We start from the raw sequence: 15,015 nt of genomic DNA, 5'->3' as shown, positions 1-15,015 counted from the left end.
TGACTCAGCTGAAAGTGGTAGCGACTGCACAGAGCAGAGAACAGTAGCATCAAGGGCTGGGCTGAGCTCAACTGGGTTGTGACAGCCAATACCAGAGGTTATAGCGGTTTGCTATTGCAACATAACACAATGTAAAAGAGGCGCATCAGTACAATCAGAGAGCACAGTTGTAGAGATAAGCTTTAATTACTAACGCTACTAATAAAATACGGTCTATCAAACAAACATGCATGGCGAATTCCCCAAGAGACACTGACAAATCGTGATGTGCTACATGCTACTGCTAGCTGATGGCAAGTGGTATTTATGATTAAGGTGAAGGAGATCTTATTCTAGAAGGGATTTTATTGAATAAAACATGCAAAAGCCCCAGTGTGCAAGATGAGTCATTTCTGATGAATATGTTTGGTCTATTTTTTTCCCGAAGATACATAACATGTCTAATTAAATAAATAAGTGTTGTGCATTGTGAATAGCTGTGCATGTTTAAAGGGTTAGTTCACCCAAAAATGAACATTCTGACATTCATTTCTCACCCTCATGTCGTTACCCACCCGTAAGACCTTCGTTCACCTTCGGAACACAAATTAAGATATTTTTGATGAAATCCTAGAGCTCTCTGACCCCTCCATAGACAGCGATATAATTAACACTTTCAAGGCCCAGGAAGGTAGTAAAAACTAGTTAAAATAGTCCATGTGACTCAAGTGGTTCAACCTTAATTTTATAAAGCGACAAGAATACTTTTTGTGTGCAAAAACAAACAAAAATAACTTTATCCAACAATTTCGTCAGTCTCGTCAGTTTCGTCAGTGTCAGTCTCCTACACAGTTTACATTGTAAATACAGTGCAGCATCATCATCATATGGTCGTGGTGCTCACGTGAACAGCACCGGCTGCCGTAGAACTCGAAAGCGCTGCACTGTTTACAACGTAGAACGAAAAAGCTACAGGCTACAATGTAGAACGAAGCGAAATTGACACAGGCTAGAACGAAATTGTTCAATAAAGTTGTTATTTTTGTTTGTTTTGTTTTTCGCACAAAAAGTATACTCGCCGCTTCATAAAATTAAGGTTGAACCACTGGAGTCACGTGGACTATTTGAACAATGTTTTTACTTTCTGGACCTTGAAAGTGTTAATTATATCGCTGTCTATGGAGGGGTCAGAGAGCTCTCGGATTTCATCAGAAAGACCTAAAAGGTCTTACGGGTTTGGACCGACATGAGGGCGAGTAATTAATGACGGAATTTTTGGGTGAACTAACCTTTTAAAAGAAATGTCATCTTTTGGGCCCCGTAAATAGTGAAATGTTTTACCAATTTGTTTGTTTGAATTAGTTCATTTTTAAATGGTCCTGTGGTTTTTAAAAGAAAATATGAATATTCCATATAATACAATTTATCATAAGCTTATAAAAGCTGCATGCATAATACTAATTAAAAATAATAATTTTACATGGAGTACAGCTTGTTCCACCATTGGACATACCCATATATCTGCTAAAAGCTATCTTTTAGGGGTACACTACTGAAAAGGACTCATAGCTATCAGACATGGAATAAAAACCACAAAAAATGAATTTCTGAATCTTGAATCTACTTGAATCTTGATATACAATTGAAATTGTCTACTTAAAATGACAAAAAGAGAATAGCTTTATGATGACAACAAAGAACAACACCTCTTATATCCATTAGCATCTTAGTGTACTTATCCAAAGTCTAAATGAACATCATGATGATCTCCTCTTCAAGAAATTCACTGTAGCTATCATTGCCTAGCCAGACATACTGTATCATATAACAGTTAACATGAGACATGATATCATGCAGACTGTGCGTTTATGTGGGCTTCTGTGGAAATAACCCAGCTCTCACCTGGTTCATGATCGAGGCTTTCCGCCCGAGCCTGTTGTCTCTGAAACGGAAGCGGCTCCTCTTGCTGCCGTCATCGGATTCTGACTTGACCACCTTCTCGCTGTCGCCCTTCTCCTCCTGTTCTTTCTTCCACTTTTTCTTTCTGTTCCTTCGCTCCTTGGCACTCTTAGAGCTCAGCTTGGACACCTCAGAGGAACTGCGGGACAGATGCCCTCCCCCATCGTCCTCTACGGCGTCTTCAGATACTGTACCTGCTGAGGTTGCCATAGCATTGGCCTAGTGATGAGGGACAAATGGACAGGAATGAGAACGAAAATTGAGAAAGGAAAAAGAACAAGAAAGCACAGGGAAGACATCACGAAATGTACTATTTCAGCTTGTTATATGCATGTATTTGTGTGTACCTGTGCATCCTCCTGTTGTTTCTTCAGCTGTTCCAGCATAGCTTTGAACTCAGCCTCCTTCTGTTCCGCCTCCTCCATTGTGGCCTGGTTCTGTTCTTCATAAGCCATGGCCACCACAGCCAGGATCAGATTCACCAGGTAGAACGATCCCACAAAGATCACAAGTACGAAAAAGATCATGTACGTCTTCCCCGCGGCTCGCAGAGTCTAAGAGAAAGAAGACATTGCTCCCATAACTGTGTTTGAATATGTGTTTGAGTATGGTTTACTTTCTGCAGTATGTTTAATGTGTGCAATACCTGATCCACCCCTAAAATCTGATTGGCCCCCCCAAACTTCTAAACTATGATTGGCCATCGACCTCAGAGGGCAGACCTTAAATAAACCTGACACAACTACCTTGGTTTAATTAGGAGTGGGAAAAAGTGTCAAGATTTCTTAAAAAAAAAATAATAATAATTTGTTACCATCTAACTTGCTAGCAAGCAATAATTGGAAGTAATATCAGCCAAGCATCTTAATCTTGACATATTATTTCACAGGAGTTAAGAAGGATAGCTCACCCAAAAATGAAAATTCTGTCATCATTTACTCTCACTGATATGTCATTTCTTTCTTCTGTGTACCATATAAAAAAATAAAAACATACAATGTAAGTCAACCAACATTCTTCAAAATATCTTATCTCTATGTTCAGCAGAAGAAAGAAAGTCACACAGATTTAGAACGACATGAGGGTGAGTAAATAATGACAGAATTTTCATTTAAAAGTGAACTATCCCTCTCTTTTTTGCACAAAATGTGATTGAAAAATGTACTCTTGATTTCCAAGATGATATCTGGACACTATTTTCAATTTTAAACATCCAACATAGTGAGGTCAAGTAAGAAAAATAACAGGAAAAATCATCCAGTTCATCATAATAAACTGGTGTGATATGGAACAGAAGCAGTAAATTAAAAAACAGCAAGAGTGAAAAGAATGAATGCACACCAGCTGATACAGATTCTCCCAGAAGTCTTGTGTCATGAGTCGGAAGAGAGCAAGAAAAGCCCAACCAAAGGAGTCAAAGCTAGTGTAGCCATAGTTTGGGTTGCGTCCAGCCTTCATGCAAGTATAGCCCTCCGGACACCGCCTACACAAACATACATACTATATTACAAATATTTTTGTGCTTTTGTCTTTAACAGATCATACCTTAACGTGCATCAAGTGTGCTATTATTTGGAAATAAATGTTTCGATTTTTACAACTTAGATCTAAATAGCATTAAACAATTTTTGTTAATTTAGTAGTAGTATGTTGTGTGTTTGCTCTTTACCCTGAATCTGAGCTGTTTCCACATAGCAGCGCATCTGGCAAGCCTGGCAGGAAGTAGAAGTTTTCTGAAACAAGAAGATATACTTGTAAAACGTGAAAACCATGCCTAAAACCACCAGAAATGTGTTTGTAGACGCTGTACTGTAGAGGCAATCAAACTTATTGCAAAAAAATAAAAAAGCTACGAGCAGCACTGACTGACGCTACTTTATGAGCAACTACCCCAAGTAGTCAGAGCTTTGCCTACTTACTTTCATTCATGATGTATTCATCGAAGTCAAAGGTTCCATTGAACTGGACGTATTCAGTTTGGTTGAATGGCCAGATGACACACTTTTGCCGAAGATTACCCATAAACAGCTGTAGACCGATGAGGGCAAATACACTCAGACAGAACACAGTCAGAATCATCACATCTGACAGCTTCTTCACTGACTGGATCAGAGCACCCACAATGGTTTTCAGCCCTGTGAGAAGATGAGACAAACGCAACAAGGAATATACAGTCTGCCACAAATGTTTTTTTATGTGATAATGCTCATATCTGCGCAAGAACACACATTTAATTTAACCATTAAAAATCTTATGAGAGCACACACACACACACACCACACACACCGAATATTTACATGTAAAATACATATTCTACACTTATATACTGTTACTGGAACAAACAATACACAAATTCTTGCACACACTTTCATGTCATACTTTTTGATGTAAAGTCCCACAATATAAATTTACATTTTATGCTGTTTTCACTAATAAAATATTTAATAGATAGAATCATTCACTTATCTAACATACACTTCCTTTCAAAAGTTTGGGGTCTGTAAGAGTTTTTGAAAGAAGTCTCTAATGTCAACAAGGCTGCATCTATTTAATGAAAATGCAGCAAAACAGTAATATGGTGAAATATTATTACATAACTGTTTTCTATTTTAATATATTTTTAAAGGTTATTTGTTCCTATGATGACAAAGCTGAATTTTCAGCAGCCATTTCTCCAGTCTTCAGTGTCACATGACCCTTCAAGAATCACTCTAATATGCTGATTTGGTGCTCAAGAAACATTTTATTCTTATCATCAATGTTTATTTTTGAGGAAACCGTGATTCATTTTACGTTTCATGATTCTTTGATGAATTCAAAAGAACAGCATTTGCAGAAAACGTTTGCATTAAAGTCTGATAATTGAATGCATCCTTGCTGAATAAAGTCTTTCCTTTCTCATTTAAATTCTTTCCAAAAAATAAAATAAATCTTACTGTCCCCAAATTTTTGAACGGCAGTGGTGTATGTTAACATATATGAATAAGAAAAACAATTACTTCAGCATCACATCCATAATCAGATATACAAGCAATAACACTATAACCTACTTGGTTTCCTTAACTTTCTTTCACACATACACACACATATCATAAGAAATAATTGTGTTGTTTGTTCATATAAAACCATGATTTACATTGAACAGGCAGTTTAAAGAGTCTCCCATCTCCTCAGGGCAGATGCACACAAACTGTATTTATGAATAGAAATACTTACATTTTGCTATCAGTTAACCATTTGAATGTATGTATAACACACTGATTTATCATTTGAATTACAATAATTATGGATTCTGGGTAGTTGTTGCCCGTCGTTACGATACTCTGGTTTATGCTGTAGATATGGCTCAGCCATTCCTTCAGGGTGGGTCTATGGAATCTTTTTACCAAACTTACAAATCTCACATTAGTAAAAGGTTTGGTATATATATATCGATACCTTCATTTATTCACTCTTTAATGCCATCAATTGCTTTCAAATGGCATGGTATAGCCAATATAATGAACAGGATGCTGTCGATGCTAATGCTAAAAAGATTTCCAAAAAGTGCACATTTACAGTTTTCTCATAAGCACATTATTAAGGACAGGTTGTGTAGGACCTTGAAGAGACAAGAGGAACACTCTTTAAACACACATACAATATTCAACACATATCAGCAAAATGGACACTGCTTGAAGAGAGCGGCGCCATACAAACAGTATGCAGAGAGCCAACACAGAGAGAGGAAGAGGAGAGGACAGGCAAGGGGAGGAAGGGCATGCAGGTCATTTAAACGCCAAGGCTGAAGGCAGCAACATCATCATCTTTGCTTTATCACCATGGTGTCAATGTCTGTTTAACCAACCAATCATCCTTTTCCAGAGAATGTGTAACCCCGTCTTCAGTTCTCAGCTAATCTCTTAGCTAAGAGAAACCAGGTTAATAAAGAAGTCATTCTCTAATCTAAATACTCACATGTGGGGTCTACAACAATGTGAGTGTGTTTAACGTAGCTGAGTGTGATTGTGTGTGTGTGTGTGTGTGTGTGTGTGTGTGTGTGTGTGTGTGTGTGTGTGTGTGTGTGTGTGTGTGTGTGTGTGTGTGTGTGTGTGTGTGTGTGTTTCATAAAAGTCTGCAAATGAAAACTAGTCAGTTAACTTAGCTAATCCTGATCTTTCGCCTTCCTGCAGCAATACGTGCATACAAATAATTCTTCTTACATCTTCTGATGTCTCTGTTTTACTTTCCACTCCGAGTTCTTCAAAATAAGAATAGGGAGGGAGTTACAAAACAGTAATTTTACCAAAAAAATTAGGTAAAAAAGATATAAATCTACATGTGTGTAAAGGATGCAGAAATTTGAGGAAAGCCACTTGTTAAAAAATACAAAAAACAGAATAAAAGAAAGACAAACTAAAAAAAGCAGGTGTCTTCGAAAGCATCATGCAGCAGAAATGTGTCAAACTAGGCTTGGCAGTCTCAGTGAGTGCGCTACCCATAAACCTTCGCTTCATGACACATCACATCAGCTTCTTTTGAACAAACTCTGATGAGATGTTCATCAAAAGACAGACTAGAATGAATGCACATATAAATGTTGCTATGCCTTTAAGATGTCATCATAAGGTTGAGTTTTATGTTGTGTGCTTAGGGTCCTGTAACTAAAACTCGACACAACAAAGAAAAGACATCTGGCCTACGATGTGTTAAACTCTGAGGCTGGACATTTTGAATATAGAACATAGGGCATCAATCTTCAGTTTTTTTCAGTTAATTATTCTTTTTCTAACATGGGTTGGGTGAGTAATAAGAACTGCATTCTGTGTCTATATGTGTACTAGAGTAAACTGCATAATAGGAAATGTGATCTCCCAACTGGAAAATCCAGTTAAAAGCTTAAAGTGGTTTGAAACATGGTACCTGGTTTCCAAACTGGCCATTAACTGCTCCAAGTTTCTTAAACTGATCTGGGCTGCGTTTCCCAAAAGCTTCGTAAGCCTAAGTTGATCACAGAGACCATTGGTGGCAATTGTTCTAAGATCAACTTAGGCTTACAACGCTTTTTTGGGAAACGCAGCCCTGGTCGGCCATCTTGGACCAGCAACAAACCAACTTTAACCAGCAGAGCCCTTGAAGAAAGGTGGTATACCAGGTAGTCAATTAGGTCCCCACCATCTGTTAGTCCAACTAAACCAGTTACCATGTTCCAAAACACAGCTAGGACCTTAAAATGGATTTTCTGGCGGGGCAAGATGCATATTTCTGGTGTGCAACTATTCGTCATAACAGCTGTTGTTTACAACACGTCACTGTTGACATAAATTCAGTTTTTGATAAATAAAACCATTTATTCCCGGATTACTGGAGGGGCATGTGATTTTTCTGCCATCACTGATTTGACTACAGACTGCAAAGCCTATCAAAAATGTATCGCTACCATTTTTGATCGTTTGGGTATTAAAACATAAATTGAACATAAATGAAAGAATTCTTCCTGCAGCATCCTCTTGAAAAAGTACAGCAAGTCAAGTAAAAAAAAAAAACTATGAAAAATAATAACAGTAGTAGTAATACTGGTAATAATAATAGTTTGCATCGGCGTGGGAAGCAGCTCAGCCTTCGTGTTTAAACGCGTTCTCACCTGGTATGACAGAAATAGTTTTGAGAGCTCGTAGAACCCTGAAGGTTCTCAGGGCTGACACATTCCCGAGGTCCACAAACTCTGTTACATATCTGCAACAAGGGAGGATCACACACAGAACAAACACCATGACACAACACACACACACAACACCACAACACGTACGGCACACCACTACCACCAGCACCACCACTGAACTGGGAGGAAGACATCACGCAAAGCCTGTCTAACGGGAGAAGAGAGAGAAACGAGCGGAGGAGGAAGGAAGAGACAGGAGTGTGAAAAGAGAGACAGCGAGCGGCGCCCTCTGTTGGCCCTGATTGATGCTGGACTTACCTGGGATCACGGCAACAGTTTTCAAAGCCCTCAGCACCCTGAATGTGCGCAGAGCTGACACATTGCCTAGGTTTACAAACTCTGTAATATACCTGCAGAATGGATCGCAACAAAGTTACCAGAGAGAGAAGAGAGTGAGAGGATGGAGAGGAGAAGAGGAGAGATACAGGATGAAAAAGCAGTGAGGGAAGATGATGATTCACAATTAATTAAGTATAGTAAAAATATCACATCACATAAAAACAATGTTCCAGGTTCCATGTTCCATCTCAGAATTACTGTACGTTTCAGACTAGAATAAAAAACATTCACATTTCCGTTGAACTTGCAACCGCAGCTCAGAAACTCCGAAAGATCTCTCACTTGATTTGTCATGCAAAAATAAATTGAATACATTTTTAAGATTTTTGAAAGAAGCCTCTTTTTGAGGCTGCATTTATTTGATAAAAAAAATATTGTTTAAAATAGTAACATTTTGTGAAATATTGTTACAGTTCGAAATAACTGCTTTCTATTTTAATTTAATGTAATTTATTCTTGTGATGGCGAAGCTGATTTTTCAGCATCATTACTCCAGTCTTCTGTCACATGATCCTTCAGAAATGATTCTATTATACTGATTTGAACATTTATTATTATCATCAATGAATCAACGAAAACAGGTTTTGCTGCCTAAAATTTGTGTCGAAACCAAGACACAGTACCATTCAAAAGTCTGGGTGAGAGTACATGTAACACTGAAGATAAAATTCAGCTTTGCCATCACAGGAATACATTACATTTTAAAATATATTGAAATATAAAATGGTTCAATTAAATTATAATAATAATATTTCACAATATTACTACTGTTTTTACTGTATTTTGATCAAATAAATGCAACCTTGGTCGGCACAAGAGACTTCTTTTAAAAACAGAAAAAAAATCTTAATTATTCCATATAGAGGTGGATTAACATAATGATTAAACTATTTGTAACGCCACACATGGATCCATGGCATTATGAGCATTGCCATAATAGAAACCAATTATTTCTGAAGACAAGGACTTGAACAACTCCAATTACAATCTCAGAGTTGCTATCTCGTAATTACAGTAATTTCGACACAATGTGATCCCAGAGTAAGGATTTAAAACGTGTGGCATTTATTCCAGTGTAATGTCTTGCCCATAGACTTGTAATACCATTACTCTATACACCGTTTTCCTATGTTTTCACAAACTGACGTATTTTCTGTGGTAACTGACAGCATGTCACAGATACTGTCCATACAGCTTAACTTCTATTGAACCCGGAACATTTCTTCACAGTCAAAGTAAAAGCAATGAAATATGAAGAATAGTATTGGCAAACTGATTCTAACAACATCATATAGAATTCATGACATACATTTTATATCTGGAAAACAAACACATTCTCTCCCAACATTCCAAGGAAAAAGAGCTTGTTTAAATGTAGCTATTTCACCACATTCTCAATTTGAGAATTTCACTTTTTATGGGCAACAGTTGTCTTTATAAGATGAAAATGGCTGCCCTCCAGAGAAATGGATGAATGCAGAGAAGGAGATGAACAGACGAATTAAAGTTCAGAAAGAGAGTTATGATATAGTATATATGTACACACATACACAGAGGTATGAACACAGACATTGTCATCTTTAAGCACTTAACTCCCATGTATCACCTATGAGAGGCAGGACACAAGAGCCTCTGTCTCTCTCACATACGACCACACACACACACAAACACACTCTTTTGTGCAAGCATGACATCAAGGCTCAAAAGTCATTCTAACCTAAATGGAGGTCATGGTATTGATTAATCATTCAATTTCAAAATGTACCCACACGTCTACTGTGCAAAACTATGTTTTCTTCTTAATGTTTATGCTTCTTAATGCTCAAAGAAACAAGTAAACAGTTCAATAGAATAAATAATTTGCATGTTATCGTTAACTTTTAGACTTTTAAGTTGGTCTGTAAGTTGGTCTAAAACTGCTCTAGAATCAGTGGAGAAGCTTGCCTTTTTGGGACGTGTATATAAGGTGAGAAAGCTCCAAAAATTTTAATTAGCTCCAAAGACTAAACGGATGGAACGCTACAGCTGTTATTTTTAATTTTTTTTCTAAATAATTAATTTCACCATATACTCCTTGAATGCAAAGTTGGGACCAACTGAAGCTCCACTATAGTCTAAAAGTCTATGCTGCACACAAGAGTGTTATGCAACTGTAATCATTGCATGCAAAAACAGATTTTAAGTGCAACATTATCAAAATGTTTCATTACTGTTTGAATTACAAAAGGATTATACTTACGCCATAGAGATGACCATGAAATCCAGCCAGTTCCAGGGGTCTCTGAGGAAGGTGAAGCCATCTATACAGAAACCTCGAGCCACAATTTTTGTGAGTGACTCAAAAGTGTAGATTCCCGTGAAGGTGTATCTGACAGAGTGCAATAAAAGGAATGCATATAAATAAACTGCATGCTTAGATTGTTTTTGTTTTTTTCATTAATTAATGAAATATAAGTTTGTATATAATTAATATCTCCATTTTTTTTACTGCACGTCGCAATGCATTATGGCATTGGCTACAGCACAGAGGGCATATGCGATGCTGCCTTGAATTTAAGCTTTTAGTGTCTTAGGAGGAGGCAGTATAATTAAGAAGATGTCCTATAATGCTGTTCTTATAGGCAGCTCACTAGGTTTTGGGACCGAGCTTAACATTGGATAAGAACTCCCACAAAATCCATCACCCCCAGTTACCCCAAAAATAGACCCAGCAATTTTTAGGACTGGCCAAATTTCCAAGTGGAGCTCACACTGTCTTCAGCATTTTCTCCCTCCTAGCCAGCCATTAGCCTGTCACTCGGCTAACAATTTAAGCCCTGCTTTTCAAGCAGTAAGACTGAAGCGGTGGCTGGTTCAGAGTTTAAATGTATGATCTTTGAACTTCAACCGTTTTTTTGCTATAACACTGTTATTATTAAATCTCTGTGCATGAATCACAAATGATATTACAGTCACATTTCATGAGGAACATTTGCAGAATAGAATAGAATAGAATAGAATAGAATAGAATAGAATAGAATAGAATAGAATAGAATAGAATAGAATAGAATAGAATAGAATAGAATAGAATAGGGATGTGCACGAGTACTCCAGTACTCGGATGTGACAGCTTCGATTGAAACTATGATCTCTGTGACTTTAAAAAACATATTTATTTTTTTCTGATTGGGGCATTTTGGGCAGTGCCTGAGGTCTGATTAGCGTTAGAACAGCATGCAGTCCAGACTGTAATAAAGTGAGATAAAGTGAAAACTATTCATTTGAAAGTGTGCAGTGATGCCTGGAATCACTTTGATCATGAAAATACAGTAAAGTGCAATATGTTTAGCGCCTATCTGCCATATACATAACATTATAATGAGAACATTATTGTAATAGAATGTTGCAAATTCGTTGTGCTTTAGTTGCCCTTGTTTCAGCGCTGTTGTTATGGGAAGAGGGCATCCAAAGAGCTAGCAAAGCGCTTCAGTTTACTGGTGTTCATTAACTCTTCAGCGTCAGCTCAAACGGCAATGCACAACATTATTGACTATGACTGGGTTATTTGAGACAGGCATATTCCTTTTAGATGTTTCTTTTTCAAAAACATCAATGATATTTTTAATAATCCAGCAATGTCAACAGTAAGACATCACATCAAAATCATATTTTAATAGATATCTATTAATAGATAATATATAATAGATATATTAATAGAATAGAATAGAATAGAATAGAATAGAATAGAATAGAATAGAATAGAATAGAATAGAATAGAATAGAATAGAATAGAATAGAATAGAATAGAATAGAATAGAATAGAATAGAATAGAATAGAATAGAATAGAATAGAATACTTACTCTACTTGTTTGGACCATTCTGGAGGATTGCTGAATGTCATGAAGACACAATTTGTCAAAATTGTACACATGATGATCATGCTGAAAAGTGTAAGAAGTAGTTAAGGAAATCCTGAGGTGATTTCATAAATATTGATTAGATATCAAAACTATGATGGAAAAAGAGACATCAATACAAAATCAGAATAATTTCTTAATATTATGTAGCAAACTCTGCAGTCAGAGGTCAATTGTTGGTTGAAGGCATAGGCAGGAACTACTTTCCAAGAGGAAGTACAATGTTGTTAGCTTCCATAAGATTAATGGCCTTTAAAATCACCATCTGCATCAGCACAGTTAACTTCTATTCAGGACTCTTTTTCTAAGTAACATTTAAAGGGACAGTTCGCCCAAAAATACTGACAGAATTTTCATTTTTGGGTGAACTAAACCTTTAAGTGAAATAGTTAAAACCACGTACTGTGATACAGAATATACTGATGAAACATATAATTCCAATTAAGCATGATATGCAAATCTTAGACACAGACTAAGCACAGATTAGAACGCACAATCATAATAACATGGACAATCATCTGGAGCACTGAAAAGGATATGAGTGTATCAAAATTTTAATTGCTATTCGCCTGAATAGGTTAAAAGGACTAATGATATATAATGAGGGCGTGGCACTGAAACGGAAGATAGTTTTTCCTCTGTTAAGAACTATAAAGGTCTGCGGAGAAAAAGAGGAAGGGGAGAAAAAGAGAGGAAGATATATTAGTCTTTAGGGTGAGACAGCACAGTCATTCACAAAAAATGGCCAAGATGAGAAATTGCAATAAACAACAGATATGACAGGTTAACATGACAATAACTTTGACTTTACCCAAACATTACAGCTGCATTCAAAATAAATGAGCTAAATGTCTACACACATTAACATTTTCTCAAAAGCTAAATTACAATAAAAATCACATTCATGTCAAAGGCCATTTCTAAATCAAGCATATTAAAACCCAAATACGGATTTATGTACGCAAATGGAGCTAAAACTACTGCAGTGAGCTCTGGCAAAGAGATGGACCTCTTACAGGAACTCAGACTGTAATACTAACGCTAATGCTAACCGCTAACACTGCGATCCATCAGAAGCAGAAGTGCTGACTCCAGATTGTGTGTGTGTGTGGGACAGGGAAAAGAGAGAGGGAGGGGGAGGGAAGGAAGAAAGGAAGGTGGGTCAAAAGCCCTGCAAAGCTCCTTTGATCCTACATGTAAGGAAAAAGAGAGAGAACCTTCATCCAAATCCTCATCACTGAAACCACATGAATCCAGGTCATTCCAAGTGCACACGCACATATATAGACTTAATATCAAACAAGTACATTTGTTTTTTTTACATATATATATATATTTTATTAATATTTTCTTATTATTTTTTTATAATGGGGTAAGAAAAATAAACTTAATGAGAGATATTATTAGAAAAGTCTTAACATCTTATGCAGTAGATATTATTAGAAAAGTCTTAACATCTTATGCAGTTTTTCTTTAAATAAATTACTGTTTTAAGGATGTTTAGATATTTTTGACTAGAAAACATGACAAAATACTAATTAAGACAATATTTCTTTAACCCTGTTATACACACATAGAATAGTCTTTTTATTGTCACACAAAACACCACTACAGTCACATTCACACACACGTTTTCCATATTTTATGTCTATATATTCCATAGACATAATGATTCTTATAATGAACAAAATGTATATTCTATCCCTTAGACCTACCCATCACAGAAAACTTTCAGCATTTTTAGATTTTCAAAAAACACCACAAAGTATGATTTATAAGCTGTTTTATTGGGACCAAAAAATGTTGGGTACTGCCATCTTTGTGGGGACATTTTGTGCTTATAATGTAGGGTATACCTGAACCACACACACACACACACACACACACACACACACACACACACACACACACACACACACACACACACACACACAAGACGAAGTGGATGAGAATCTTCCAGAAATCTAATTAGATTAAAAATTGGCAGCTGTTTAAAGGAGGACAAAATGAGCGCCCTCACCTCAAGAATGTCCCTATCTCTCTCTATTTATCCATCTTTTATTCACTGTATTTGTCTGTGTGTTTGTCTGTCCATTTAATCATGTCAAATACTACTTAACAAAAGTACTGCTTAGCAAAATCATCATTTAAAAGATAGCGTATGTCAGACAGAAAACGCTGTGTCGTCCTTCTGAAGACAGCTGTCATTTTGAGGCACAGGATCCCAAAGACTGTCACACTAGCAAAAGCTGTGAACCGCCCAGAAGGCTCCATGTGTTACTGAATACTGAGCACTGGTTTCCCCAGAGTCTCTCTCTCACACGCGCATACACACACACTGCGACAGACTGTGGGCTTCCTCCGCTGGCGGGAGCTCCCACTCTCACAATGCTGCACTCTTCGCCGAGGACATAGATGTAGCTCTCAGTATCCTGGCCTAAAAATCCAACAGACATTTTCTAATCTTTTCTAAATCTTCATATTTATGAGCATGTTTATCACAGTGTTAATTTCACAGTGGGTGTCTAACTATCCAGCAACACATTCATAACCTCAACAGTTCTATCCAAATAATCCATGATCATATCACTAGTATAGTGCCAACTGTGACTTCAACCCTTTGTCCTTGTGTCTACAAAAGGCCAGAGACATATGCATATGAGCAAAACTGAAACATGCTACGAAAACACGAAGCTCAAAGATCACGTACATGTGATCACACCCTTGTGTCAACACCTGCACACACACAATGCAGCCTATTGGTCTTTCCTTCTGACAGCCTAAGTGATATGCTGCAAAGCTACTGAAAATTTCATCATCTACAGAGAAGAGAGCCAGAGAGACATGAAGATGTGGACAAGAGCTGAGGGAACTGCTGCGGGGGAGGTGGATGAAGGAGGGAGAGAGGGAGAAGGGGGGGTTCAATAGTGGAAAAACTGGATATAGCATCACTGTTGCACTTAACTCCAAGTACATCCGATCTACTCGACGTCACTGAATGCACTTACTGTAAGGACTCAATTGACCAACACCCCATTCCAAATGCTAACCGACATTTCTCAATCTTTATTTACATCTTTCAAGATACACCAAGAACTATCTATCTATCTAGAGAGTGAATAAAGTCGTAATGGTATAAT

The 15,015-nt window shown here is 37.1% G+C and overlaps 2 protein-coding genes across 2 annotated transcripts in view; both read right to left on the bottom strand.

Moving 5' to 3' along the window:
- chchd4b (coiled-coil-helix-coiled-coil-helix domain containing 4b) overlaps positions 1-15,015 on the bottom strand; it is a 616,826-nt gene that overhangs the window by 175,006 nt on the left and 426,805 nt on the right. The gene's annotated exons all lie outside the window — the stretch shown is intronic.
- The window catches only part of scn8ab (sodium channel, voltage gated, type VIII, alpha subunit b), a 62,926-nt gene that overhangs the window by 37,034 nt on the left and 10,877 nt on the right, over positions 1-15,015 (bottom strand). Inside the window, exons 3-11 of the mRNA XM_079840504.1 lie at positions 12,403-12,533; positions 11,819-11,899; positions 10,218-10,346; positions 7,562-7,653; positions 3,858-4,073; positions 3,608-3,671; positions 3,280-3,421; positions 2,286-2,492; positions 1,882-2,157 (exon numbers count right to left, since the gene is read on the bottom strand). Of these exons, the coding sequence (XP_079696630.1) occupies positions 1,882-2,157; positions 2,286-2,492; positions 3,280-3,421; positions 3,608-3,671; positions 3,858-4,073; positions 7,562-7,653; positions 10,218-10,346; positions 11,819-11,899; positions 12,403-12,533 (1,338 nt within the window). The remainder of the gene's footprint in view (positions 1-1,881; positions 2,158-2,285; positions 2,493-3,279; positions 3,422-3,607; positions 3,672-3,857; positions 4,074-7,561; positions 7,654-10,217; positions 10,347-11,818; positions 11,900-12,402; positions 12,534-15,015) is intronic.

This window comes from Gobio gobio (assembly GCF_949357685.1).
Source record: "Gobio gobio genome assembly, chromosome: 17".
In the NCBI taxonomy this organism is placed as follows: Eukaryota; Metazoa; Chordata; class Actinopteri; order Cypriniformes; family Gobionidae; genus Gobio; species Gobio gobio.
Note: the sequence above shows the minus strand (reverse complement) of the source record. Positions and strands in the feature narration are given on the sequence as shown.